At 36.4% G+C, this 14,080-nt stretch overlaps 1 protein-coding gene across 2 annotated transcripts in view; it reads left to right on the plus strand.

The window, feature by feature from the left end:
* ITPR2 (inositol 1,4,5-trisphosphate receptor type 2) overlaps positions 1 to 14,080 on the plus strand; it is a 467,499-nt gene that overhangs the window by 83,465 nt on the left and 369,954 nt on the right. For both annotated transcript variants that reach the window (XM_046685544.1, XM_046685537.1), the window contains exons 3-8: positions 3,471 to 3,586; positions 4,704 to 4,790; positions 6,818 to 6,976; positions 12,423 to 12,521; positions 12,829 to 12,912; positions 13,195 to 13,341. In XM_046685544.1, coding sequence (XP_046541500.1) covers positions 3,471 to 3,586; positions 4,704 to 4,790; positions 6,818 to 6,976; positions 12,423 to 12,521; positions 12,829 to 12,912; positions 13,195 to 13,341 — 692 coding nt within the window. The remainder of the gene's footprint in view (positions 1 to 3,470; positions 3,587 to 4,703; positions 4,791 to 6,817; positions 6,977 to 12,422; positions 12,522 to 12,828; positions 12,913 to 13,194; positions 13,342 to 14,080) is intronic.

Consider the following 14,080-nt stretch of genomic DNA (forward strand, 5'->3'; position numbering starts at 1 on the left):
CGGGAGAGAGCGGACAGCTCTGAGATGGCGGGAGAGAGCGGACAGCTCTGAGATAGCTGGATTCCTCCTTGCTCATCAGTCTCCACCCGTGCTGGTGTTAGTGGCTGTATCTGCATATTTTAAAAGATGTTACAAAGTAAGAAAGATTGCAGCCTCTGCTCACTGCCATGCTGTTTCAGGGAACTCAAGAATTTTATACAAAACCACATTGTGGCATCTTAAACCAAAGGGGCAAACACGTTGTCTTGGGCAACTTGGGGTTTGGGTTTGGGTTTAATTAGAAAATTCTACTTTTGTGGCTCTTTGCTGAGAGCTCTGTAAGGGTTTAGTCATCTCTTAATCTTAGTGAAGCTATTGCTGAACGAATGAAGCAATATTAATAATAATACTTACATTGATAATAGAGCTTTAAAGTTCACAGAGTACTTTCACACAGATTATCTTTTTGTGCACCTCAGCAACCTTGTAACTTAGGCGTGGCAGATATTATTGACACTTTTATTATGCAATAAATTTAGAAACAGACAAAATACTTGACTAGCCCAAGACGAGTGGGTTTAAAAAAAAAGTTTTCTAAAAGAGGCAGAGAGAATTAAACACACACACACACACACACACACACATATACACACACATCCATCACCATCACCACCACCACAACCAACAAAAGCATTTTTACATAAGTCAGTGTATGCCCTGCGTTCCCTCCCATCAACCAGAATAGTCCTGTGGTATTAGTTCCCACGCAGAAACTGTAATATAAAATGAGATGCCACCTGTGGGAGGTTGCTGACGAGGACCATAAAATGAAGGCCATGAAAACGGAAAGGGCTTTTGAAACCTAAGGCTTTGTATCTCAGACAGTGTGGGTGGAAGCTTGTTCATCTGTCCATCTTCACTTTCTCTCGCCGTCATCTTTTCCCACTCTACATCTAACAGATAGAAAGCCTGTTGGTTCTTCTGGTTTCTTTTAAATCTATGGCTATCTTAATATTACCATACAGCCCAAATTCAGATCCTCACTGTCTCTCAGCACACTGGCAGTGGGCTTTTGTGCTGGTCTTCTCACCTTGTTTGCATCCTCTAGCATATGCTGTAAGAGCTTAACACCCTTTAAGAGTTTGATGTTTCCTACGGGATGAAGACCATACTCCTTAGCCTAGCACATAGTACCCTGCAGACCCTGACTTCAGCCAAGCACTCCATTTTCCTTTCACAGCCCAGGCCATAGTTTTCCTGCATGGTCAGCGGGTCCCTTAGCATAATTCTTCTCTGCCTTTGTAGTGGCTGTTGGCTCTGGAACCCCTCCCCTCTGAGCATTTGAACCCTCTTGTCAATGTGCTGAATTAGTATTGTTTCTTTAAAACTCGGCTTGTGTCTCCTCTTTGGGAAGACTTTCTAGCCTCCCCTTGTGAAGCTGCCACATGCATCTTTGTGCCCCACAGCACCTTCTCCAGAGCTCCATTGTGAAACTTCAGCACATGGTAGATGCCTGTCTCACCCAATCAACTGTGACCTTTCTGAGGACAGGATCTGAGTCTTGTGACCCAGCAGCAGGACCTGACCAGTAAACCTGGGTTGGCGGAATGTTTGGCTTCACTTCACAATACCTTTACCCACAACGATCAGGACCACAGCACACGCAGTTTCTTTGCGAGCTACCCAAAGATACCACTAATTAGAAGGGCTGCTGGGGTGGTCTAGAATCTAGGAAAAATATTTTCTCTGTCAAAGGGCCATTTCCGAATGAACTTAATTAGGAATTTGAAGTGATGGAGAAGAAAACAATTTTTCTCTTTCCTTTTCGTACGTGAAGGAAGTTGGAAGTATAGACTGCAGATTACAGAGTTCAGTTCTGCTTGAATACGGATTTGTGTTTTTGCTGCACTAAAACAATGCAGAATTTGGTTACTTGCCTAATATAGGACACTCAGAATAGTCTCTTGTGTTAAATTAGGAGCACTCTTTTGGAGGTATCTGTAAACAACCTCTGTATTTGTGCTTGAAAAAATTTGTCAATTCTCTTTGTAGTTGTTAACATATAGGAAATAATTTCTAGGGCTTATAAAATATGTTGCCAAGGAAAACACTTTTCAGGTCGACTTGGTGTTCACACACATGTGCCAAATGGTGATTCCTTTATCATATTGTAATTGTGACAGGCTCTCAGCCTGCGTTTAGCACTTAGAAGGTGTGTATTTTCTGCTGCTTATAAAATATTTAGTCATTCACATCAGTAACTTTTAAACCAGAAATTAATAATTAGTTTTCTGTAGCCTCGTGTGTGTATGAGCAGAGGGCAATCAATAGAATTTGTGTTTACAAGCTATAGAAAAAAAGTTATTTCTTCAGAATTTTTTAAATTCCTTAAAAAATTTAGTTACAGTTCTTGATCATTTATGTCATTAAAAGCATGAGAAACTGGGATTTGAAAAGAGTTCAAGCCTATCATTTAATTTTATAATTAATTTTAAAGAGAATAAGAGAATGAGCATATATATGATATAGTCAAGAATGTGGCTGAAGTGGATATTTGAGTTGACTGAATTTTATTTTTGTGATGTGTATTTGAAAAATGAGAATGATTATTATAAATATTAACACATCCATTAAAATACAGTAAATTTGTTACTCTGAATTCTTACAATTTTTTGTGAGAAAAATGAAAATAATGTTTGGATCTTCTATGTCACTATTCCTTTATCATAGAATATTAGGAATTGACCTTTATTCTAGATTGTCATCCATTCCACAGACATACAAAATCATTAGCGTATGGAAATATTGTTTAGTCAAACTTCCATTTTCCTCATTAAAAAGAAAAAATATATTTTGCTTTGTGCCTTAGAGAGATCACTAACTATATTATTCCGCTAGAATTTCCTATCTTGATATTTAGTGGTAGAGTCAGGACTATAATCTTGGCTTGTTTGTTTTCTTTTGCTTTGTTTTTCCCTTATAACACGCTGCATCTCAGATTTCCACACCATATTCATCCCAGGTATGTGGAAACTTTGGGAATGGATGACTGAAATGGTCAGCTGTGATGGTTTCTACTTTTTGCGTCACTCTGGCTGTCAAAGATACCATGAAAAAGTAGTTAATTGTGCAAGTTCAGATAAGGCAGTGAAACTCACTAATCTCATTCTATTCACTTTCTCAGACCAGGTACTCCATTATAATTAAGAAGTGCCTTGCCATATAATGATTACATTTGTTGGATTTCTTTATAAATAACACTAGCTATGGTATCCTTTAAAAAACCTAAACTAATGAAGAAGGGGGTATTTTAACAGTCTAATTATTTGAAAAGAATGTTATAGGGGGAATTTAAGAGTTGATGGGGGAATGGGCTAGATGACCTTTAAATGTTCTTAATACTCAGGGATTCCAAGATTCCAATGCTAGGCTATACGGGAAATCTCAGAAATACTGGTTGTCTTAGTTACAATGTTTTTGTTTTGTCATAGACTGTCTCTTTAAGGTGTGCCCTATGAACCGATATTCTGCCCAGAAACAATATTGGAAAGCTAAGCAGGCCAAACAAGGGAACCACACAGAGGCAGCCTTGCTGAAGAAATTACAGGTAAGGGCCAGGCTTCCATTTGTCTGGCTTAGTCTGGACCAAGAACTGCAATAACAAAAGATCTCTTTTGTAGCTTAGTGATTTCACTCAATACACAGAGATTTAGAATAGATGTAGCCACACATTGAAAGTGGAAAGGACGTTTAAGTTACAGGGTGTGACTCCTTATTTCCTGGCATGTAGGTAATACATTCCTGCTCCTATTTTGTAGGGTGTGTCAGACTAATTCAGAGTCACATCAAACTGGAAACCAGTTCAAATTCTCTGTAGGAATATCAAATCCAGTTATATTTTACTTGGCATGGTACTTAATCTTTTGAAAAACTATGGGAAAAGAATTAAAGTCTCTTGTTTCTGGTTTGGGCTGAGTGTAAATTTGATAGAACTTAATTTTGTGTCATTGAAATTCCTGTTACTTTCAGAATTAAAACTATATTTTGAGGCTTCAGAAATTCACCTACTCTCTAGCATTATTCTTCTGAAAGTAATTTTATAAGACCAAAGAGCCTAGTACTTTTCTGAAATTTCTTACATTAGAGCATCCAAAGGTATTTTGGGCCAAATTGCAGCATTGCATTGAGAGAATCATCACACTGTATTATAATCATGTTTTAATCTTTGACCCTCCTCCCCAGGCACCAAGAGTAAAGCAACTAGCCTATTTTATTTTTAATTTATTTACTTTTTTGACTTTTAAAAAATTAAAAAATTAAAAAAAAATTTTATTGAGGTCATAATAGTTTATAACATTGTGAAATTTCACTTGTACATTATTACTTGTCTGTCACCATATATAAGTGCCCCTTTACCCCTTATGCCCCCCCTACCCCCTCTGGTAACCACTAATCTGTTCTCTTTGTCCGTGTGTTTGTTTATCTTCTACATATGAGTGAAATCATACAGTGTTCATTTTTCTGTCTGGCTTATTTCGCGTAACATAATACCCTTAAGGTCCATCCATGTTGTTGCAAATGGGACGATTTTGTCTTTTTTTATGTAACCAGCCTATTTTATTCATGGTTGTATTTTTTGTTCCTAAAAAAAACTTATTTCTTTGTCAATTACTGCACTCCACTTGCTATGTTTCCACATTGAATATTTGATAATCATTTTCTAGCATGCTGCAGAACTGGAACAAAAACAAAACGAATCAGAGAATAAGAAACTGTTGGGAGAAATTGTGAAATACAGTAATGTTATACAAGTAAGTGTCTATTTACTTTCTCTTAAAAGAGGTGGATGTTTTATGGGTAATTTGCATTTGGTAGGAATGCCAAACTCCATTAAAATTTTGGGATACAATAGTTTGTTCTTTGGTGAGAATTATGGATATTGTGATATTTTTACTTGATATTCCGTGCACTATTCTATGTGTTTGTGAATAAGTCTGGTGTGTACACATAAAGAAGTGAGCTTATCTAGATATGTGCACAAGTTATTACAACAAAAGGAAGAAGATGGGGAAACATAATCTCTAAAGGCCTGTAATAAAATAGTCCTTTAGAGTTAATGGACTAACGTGTAACGTATGAAGCTTTATCTTTTCATATTGTGGGGAGGAACATTTTCAAATTGTACTTTTAGTTGGAGATTGTCCTTGAGTTGTTATTAGAAGGTCTTCTATTTCAGTTGGTTTGCATACTGATTTATCTCAGCTGCAGTCCTTTCTTGTGCTTCACTTGGATCTTAACTTTGTACTTGGTTATTTGTTAATATATGCCCCACCTTGTTCCAAAAAGAATGTAAGGCATTTTCAAAAATACATACCACAAAACAAGATAAAATGGAAATAAATAAGGCAACTGTGTCAAAGGGAAAATAATGGTTGGATGAATAGGTGAAGTCAGGGGTGAGGCATGTTTATAAAAACCATGCTATATGAAGTCTGGTAAACTTTGGCTCAAAGCCTTTTTGTTGCCCATGTAGCTGTAAGGAAAGTGTGATACATTACAGCATTCACATAGGAGGTCCATAATATAGAAGTAAGTCAGCAGTCTAGAAGCACATCCGTTGCCAGGAAGAAAATCAGAGAAGTGTTTCTCCAATGAGCTCTCATAAAGAGAACACTGTTTAATATAGTAAACAATAGATTTAACAACTTCCTTACAATAAATACTACAATGAGGTGTTTCATTGAGCTGTTTTAAAAAATAATATTCCTTAGTGTTTTGTTTATTGGCCAGTGGCAAAATGCCAGAGCACAGGGCAGTGGAAGCAGGTCTTTCATGGGACGAGGTGAGAGCACCTGTGTCTGCAGCTCCCTGAATGTGTTACTTACTCTAATGCTAGATTATGTGATACCTGTGGCATGGGTGCACTGCATGTCCCTTGGACAATCCTCCAGAAATGGAGTTTCTCTTAACCAAGTTTTGATTAATATTAAGTGCCAGCAAGTCGAGCTTATGTTTTCGTCAAGAACCTCAAGAGCAAATGTTTGCTTTGTCAGTTAGGGGCTGAGCCACGTGCGCCAACATGGTGGATCCCAAAGGAGGGGTGTTGGCCCATGATGGTTTTCATTGGTTTATGAGATAATTTCCTTCATATTGTGAGTATTAAAATGACTATTCTGTTTTGAAATGATTGTAATGCTAGACAGGAAGGTTATTTGTTTTACTTTTCCTACTCAGTAGAATAATGTCTCGGAATGATTTTGTCCATAGAATCCAAAAAAACCTGAGAAGTGGTGCTTCTGTACTCCTTTGAGACGCGAGTAGGGTCAGCGTCCTCTGTCAGAAGGTGCAGAGCCTGTTTAGGCTGCCCAGCCCGCATCCTCACAGAGGAAGAATTAGGGCTGTCTGTGGGCAGGGTTAATAATATTACATGGGTTGGTGCATTATTTTAGTTTCTTGGATATTCTTTAGTAAATTCGGTTTTTGTGGCCATGCAGGAATTGAGAAAGAATGTGGGTTGAGGGAACCTCCAGGTCTCCTTTGGGAAGCCTGGTTTTATTCTATTATTTATCAGTAGATAAAAATCATTTAGAGGTGTCCTCTGGTTTGTTTTCCTCATGTGCCCACTTTGTTTTGAAGCAGAATTGGGGGTGGAGGTGAGGAGGAACCCAAAGAAAGTCAACTCGGAAGGATGGTGAGTGAGGAGTCTGAAAAGAGTGCCTTTGTTTAATCTCCACCCAAGTTGTGTTATGTGGGCGCATGATATATCTATAAACATATACATGTAATTAACAGAAGAGATCAGAGAATAAAGGCGGTGATCCATGTCTTTTCCCTACAGCTGCTGCATATAAAAAGCAACAAATACCTGACAGTCAACAAGAGATTACCCGCTTTACTGGAGAAGAATGCCATGCGTGTGTCCTTGGATGCTGCAGGAAATGAAGGGTCTTGGTTCTATATTCATCCCTTCTGGAAGCTGAGAAGCGAGGGTGACAATGTATGTGAATATAAAATTGAGAGAGAAATGGTGCACTCATAAGGACAATAATTCTTAATAAGTGAGAATCCAGAAAGTACAAAGAGAGGAAGTATAGTTTTCAAACTTCAACACATTATTTTTATGTTAGTATGTTTAATAGGTTAAAAGTATTTATTTATGGCACAAATTGTGCTCAGGAATTGTAAAAAGATAACGTTCAGATTAATTTAAAATCATCTTTCAGTTAGAATTGGTGTGAAAGAACTTAAGTAACCTTAATATTGGCTGAGGCTTTTAAAAGAGAGGTAGAGTTTGTTTTCTTTCCTAATCAGGAGGGAGCATGGTTGTAAGGAAAATGAGCTGTGCTTACGAAATGTTGTCTACTTCTTTGAATTAATAGAGTAACACAGTGAATCATGACAATATTTCGTTTACTGGCTTTTTGGTCAACTGTTTACACTCTGTACATCTTAATAGATGTGTGATATATGAGGAGCTGTAGATTGGCACCTGCTTGTTGATGACAATATTTAAAATACGTTGTGGAATATGTGCATGTTGTATCATGTAAATTTTAGTAATTGCTAAAATATTTTCTGCTACTTTATAGAATAGAGAAAATAAAAACTGTGTGAAATGATTCAATAGGCTCAATAGTTATTTTTGTGTGTAATAAATACAGTAGCTAGTGACAGTCTCTAGCACATGGGAGATGCTCAGTAAATGCTGGTTGACACTGAATACTGAATACCTTTTGTAAAAAGAATACCTTACAAATATTAGGTCAGATGATCAAGAAAAATAATTGAGATTTAGAAAAATTAACACTGTAAATTCAAAGCAATATAAAAGTATAATTATTCTGACAGAGTTTTCTCAATACTTTGATTACATTTTAAATATGTTTTGGATATTTCTTGTCTTAGAAATGTCTTTTTTTTAATAGTCAGTCTATTTTTTCCAGTGAATTTTGAAGTACAAATTCAATTCCACAGGATGCAAGCTTCATGGTTTAATTTGGTTAATAAATTATCTGGTGATAACCTCCTTAGGTAAGGTTTGGGAGAAGCATGGCATGCAGAAATGTAATGCACTTTAAGTTTTGTGTTGGATTCCTTAAAAACAGAAGCCCCACTTCTTTTTCTTTTGGCATCAAGTGATGTGTGCTGTGAGCATGGAATGTATTTTAATTTCAGTAGGTAGTTAATTACAATCAACTCTCAATTATTCAGGGACTGATTATGCAGTTTATGAACATCCTGTGTCTTTTGATGCCCTTTCTTGTGATGCTCTTGCCCTCTCCAGCCCTCCACTGAGTCGTGTCCCTGGCTGTAGATGCTCAGTGATGACTAAATGTCAGAACAAAGAAAACCTGGGCTCAAGCTCTAAAGGAATGCAATGAAATAATTGGATAAACTGGGGCCTTTGGAGTTGCTGTGGACTTTATTAATTCGTTCTATCTGTTTGTTTATTCATTCTATCTATTCCTTTCCCTGCTCCCAAATGGCTTTACAGGATCAGCAGAGAGTTGAATGTAATGAACTATTTCAAATACTTAGTTGTATTGGTAGAAGAAAACCCTCCCACTCAAACACTCCATCTTGGTTAAAGTGGACAATGTACTTCTTAAGTGCCTTATAGAAATCCTCCTTATTTAGATGTGTTCCATAAAGCATGGCTAAAACAGTCTTCCACGTTGCTTTTTGCTGAGACAGCTCACTGTTTTTGCTCGCCACTCCGTAGCTTTTGTATGTGATTAAGATTGTTGTGAAAGCATAAGCACACCCACAGCCCTATACTTGCCACATAGATAATTGTATTGTAATGCTCATTTTCTTCCCTAAGAATAGGTAGCATTTTTCTAAAATACAAGCCTACTGTATTTTATTGAAGGCAATTGGAAAGGCTGTCACTTCAAAACAAGTGGTTTAATTATTGCTGATTTTCTTCAAAAGCCTATTAAGATAAGAAGAGGAAATTGCAACGTTCAAAGGACTTTTAAAATTATATTTTACTATTTAGCAATAATTTAACTTATGATTTAGATTGTAAGTATCCAACAGGATGTTTGGTGACCAAAATGAAATGTAGGAAGGAGGCTGCTGATAGTCTGGGGAGAAAAATGTTCATATCCTCAAAAATCAATGGTTTCTATCATTTAAGAGCACCTTTGTCATATGTCTTATAGAATTGTGGGGTGTATAGTTTGGGGAGAAAAATAGATTCATGGATTCCTCAACTTTCGGCTGTCTAGAAGCTTTTGCTTACTGTTGAGCAGTTAGAAAGTCACTGGGGACAGCCTTGAGCAGAGTACATAAATATTTCATTTTCATTTATTTTCCCATAATTGAGTAGTTAATTTTTCATGTTCAACTTTGAACTAAGAAGACATTAGTTCTTTACCTTGATGATAGATTTTAAAAGGGAGAAAAGGTCAGATATTCTTTCAGTCAAGAGAAAAATTCAGCTCCTAGGGAGAAAGCCCCTTCAAATAGCACATAAATTTTTGCTGTTTTGCAAAACTAGATCCCTTGGAAGTCTAGCAAAGGCGGGACTGGATCCCTGGTGTTTTGATTTCTATGGCAATGTTCTTTTCCCCATAACAGGTGCCACTTCAAAAGAAGGGTCGCTGCCAGTAGTATTTACATTGCTCTTCATTTTCGGTACAATCCCAGCTTGAATCTTATATGGCTGTTACATAGAATCAACAAAAGTGATTTTGGAATTGGAAATTTTTTTAAAGATGTTTGTGCACTAGGGTGAATGTAATATGGCAGAAAATGATTTCACCCTCAAGTTCTATATTACATATACAGCTTCTCAGAAGGCATCTGACCCTGTCAGTGGGTTAGGCCCCATGATGCACCCTTCTGAGAATATTACCATCTTCCATATTTGCCAAGTTTGTGTAATTCAGTGTGAATTCCCTGAGAATAGGAACTATTTCTTACACACTTTTGTATTCTTCTTGGTACTTCTTACCGTTCTTTTTATTTCTTTTGATTGGCGTCTTGTCTATTTCATTTGCAAGTTTCTTTCAGCTTGCTTAGTCAAAGTAACCATTGTCAAGAACAAGACCGAGGATCTGGAAATTAGTGAATTAATATTAGATTCTCCTTGTGAATAGGGTTCTTATGAACCCTTGGAGTTTGGAACATTTTGGTTCTATGGCTGGTCTCTTAAAAATATAAGATGTTACAAGTGGTGTTTTGAAGTAAATATAGCCTATGGACTGACTCAAAGCTTAAGACAACTATAGTAAAGTAGTAAGACTTAAAACAGTGGATATAGGTACAACCAGAAGTATTCTTTTAATTGGAAGGACATAGCTAAAATATATCATTATATTTAGCAACTTATTGGCTAATGTTTATATGATACAGATAGTCAACCAAATCCAATTTTTCCTTAAGAAATTGGAAGACCAGATGTAGCACTGGCAGAATGTGGTAGTAAGTCCCAGTATGCATAGTATGGGCGACTACTCAGACTGCTACATGGCTCTGAGACTTGGAGCTGCCTTGGTTTCATGTGCAATAACAAGTATCTTGTTTATTTTTTTCGGAGGGGGATGTTGGAAATTTGTTTATGTCATGTTGACTTTTATATGTTTTTGTTTATACTTAATCTTTTCAAATACCAATTCATGGTTCAAAGATAGAAAACAGTATAAAGATATATTGTGAAAAATCTCCCTTCTATCCTCTTTTCCATCTCCCCAATTCCTGCCCCTTCTTGCACAGTTAACCACTGGAAGGATTTCTTATGCGTATACTCTTACTTCCTCCCTCCCTTTTTTGCACAAATATAGCTCTGCCCCCATCCTCTCACTTAAGACTGTTTCGTGATGATCTTTCCTTATCTGTACATAGAGAGCTTCTATGATGGGTCTTTATGAGTCGCAGCATCTGGCTGATTATGGACTTGAAAGGCAGGTGATGAATAGAGACCAGTCTTGTAAACAATAGAAGTTATTTCTGCAAACCAAAAAACAACCTTCCTTTGCTCAAATAGTGAGCGTGAGCCTTCTCTATCATATTTGAATCTCCAGATATAGTTTGTGACAACAGTACCCCATATGTAAATGTAGACTCCTGTATATAATCCATAAAAGGTTAATTTATATTGAAAATTTGAAATTATAGAACATAATAAGAACATAAGATACAGGGAGAAGAAGTTTTATTTATTCTTATTGTCTGAGTCCTAATTTGTTTTTCAGTTATCTGTCAAACTAATCTATTCTAATATTCAGTTGGAAAGAAATATGCAATGAGAGAGTTGGTTTTCATTTCTGAGATAGTGAACAATTCCATAAATGAGAGTATAGCTTCTCCAGTAATGCCTTCTAACAGAATTTAACAACAAAAATAACTTTAATAACTCTAAAATTAAACTGTTCATTATTATCATTAAGAAAGCATAACTTCATTTCCCCACAATTTGAGTTATGAGTAAAAATACTTAAAGATAAATTGGACATTGTTAATGATAGCATAAATGAAAAATCAACTTAGGCTTAATTTCTCTACAGCACTTTTCCCATAACCAATTTAAAAATTTTTTAATTAAAAAAATTTTATTTAAAAATGACCAGGGGCCAGCCCCGTGCGCTAGTGGTTAAGTTTGTGCGCTCTGCTTCAGCAGCCTGGGGTTTTACTGGTTTGGATCCTGGGCACTGACCTTGCGCTGCTCATCAGGCCATGCTGAGGTGGTGTCCCACATAGAAGAACCAGAAGGACCTGCAACTAGAATATGCAGCTCTGTACTGGGGGGCTTTGGGGAGAAGAAAAAGAAGAAAAAAAAAAAGATTGACAACAGATGTTAGCTCAGGGCTAATCTAAAAAAAAAAAATGCATAGGCTTAAGAAGCAATAATAGTTTTGGATGTTTAAGATAAAAGTGAAGCAGATGCTCAAGGCCCTAACAATAAACATATTTCTACAAGGTCATACCTAATTCTTCATTTCCTGAATCCAGATGATGTTAGAATGTTTAATAAATTTCTGGGCTTATGGGAAAGATCAAATTTAACGGACTTGTTTTTAATTCCAGAGATAATGCAAATGTATAACATTGTCTGCTTGCAGTTGAAGTGGTTCTAACATTTAGGCAGATTGGTTTTTTGTGGTAGATGCATTTACTCTATCTGCTGTGCTCATGGTATAAGACCTCGTGTGGAGGCACAATGACCTGTTCATCGATGTTAAGAAAGCTCTAACTGAAATGGGAGGCTAACAGGAAAAGGATCTACACTAGCTTTATGAATCCAGACTGATAGGCACTATGGGACATGATTATGTGATCATTTATCAGAAGATATTTTACCTCAAAGAGAAAACAACTAAAATTTGTATGGAGGTGTTAGGTCAATAACAAGGACTTCTGGGCAGTTATTTTTAGCTTCAAATATAGCACCAAAGATCCATGCAGTGTCTCAACTGTAACTTATTTCTGATTCCTAGATTGTTGTAGGAGATAAAGTTGTTTTGATGCCCGTGAACGCAGGACAGCCACTACATGCCAGCAACATAGAGCTTCTTGATAATCCAGGGTGTAAAGAGGTAAGTTCGGGAGGAAGGGAAATGAATTTGTTGATTTTTCTCATGAGAGAGAGAAAAAAAATGTCATATTAGTTTCTTTCCTTGTTTTCATGAGCGTAAAGCCAGTTATGCTAATTAATATTCCTAAGGTACGTGTAGCTAATGAGTAGCTGTTGCTATTTCTGGATGGTCTTTTGAAGATATTTGCATTGAGTTACATACTTCATTGTCCAAAGTTGTCTTTTTTCTCTTTTTACTAGTTGACATAATAATTTCTGGTATAAAATGGAATCTGCAGTCTTATAACGTAACATTTCTTCATTAATAGGTGAATGCTGTTAATTGCAACACTAGCTGGAAAATCACTTTATTCATGAAATATAGTTCCTACCGAGAAGATGTACTGAAAGGAGTAAGTATGTGCTACACAGAAAGTTTATTGGAAGACCTGAAGTCTTTCTGGACTTCTAGATGCAAAGCAAGTGTATTCATAGTTTAGAATGTGACTATAAACCTTAGTACTATGAGTGTTGTATTGTGTTTCCCCCCCTATATTTGGAAATGTATAAATAATCATTAAAAGCCAAGTAGCTAGCAGAAGGGCCCAGAGTGTCAAAACCAGAGACACCTGCTTCTTATGTCTATTTATTCAGACTTCTGTTGGAAATGCATTTTTCTTGACGTGTTTTTATAGGGTGACGTTGTTAGACTGTTTCATGCTGAGCAAGAGAAGTTTCTGACTTGTGACGAATACGAGAAGAAACAGCACATTTTCCTTCGTACAACCTTGCGTCAATCAGCCACTTCTGCTACTAGTTCTAAGGCACTCTGGGAAATAGAGGTATGTAAATATTTTTTGGCTTTTGATAAATATACATATCAAAAAGACAAGATTCACTAGGCTGATTGTTTTATTGTTATAGGCATCATTTATGATAGACCCATAAAGCAATAATTTTTGTCAACCAACTTGTACCTCTTCTTTGCTCTGGCCAATTTGAAATATTACTACTTTCTTAACCTATCTTCTCTTGGGCCTCTCTCTCTCTAGCTTAATAAGGGCATATATATGATTTTGTTTTTAAAAAGCCCGTTGTGAAATGTTGTCAAGACTGATCGGACTGAAGGCCATGTGTCTCAAATGGCACTGGAGTTAAGATGGAGTAGAATGATTCACTTTAAGTAAAGACAGATACCAGAATTACATAGTCACTGAAAGAACATTTATTTCTTCTGGGGATGCCATTTCTATTGGAATGAGGAGACACATAGTTAAGCATTCATTCATCCTTTAAAAAGTATTTCTTAAATGTGCCAAATGGTAGAGTAATTAAGAAAAGTATGTGTTTTTCTTTAAGGACCTTTCAATACAGTGATACACATGTATCTTCAATATAAGATAAACATGATCACCTATCAACAAGCCACATCTGATTAATTCTATCTTGATTTAATGGACATCCAGGCTTATTGCAGTGGTTCTCAACCATTTTAAACCCATCTCTCTCCTTTTACAGCACATATTTTGAGACACTTCCTTCAATATCTTAAAATGAAATTGATGGATAATATTATTTATA

The sequence above is a fragment of the Equus quagga genome, chromosome 1 (genome assembly GCF_021613505.1).
Source record: "Equus quagga isolate Etosha38 chromosome 1, UCLA_HA_Equagga_1.0, whole genome shotgun sequence".
Taxonomy (NCBI): domain Eukaryota; kingdom Metazoa; phylum Chordata; class Mammalia; order Perissodactyla; family Equidae; genus Equus; species Equus quagga.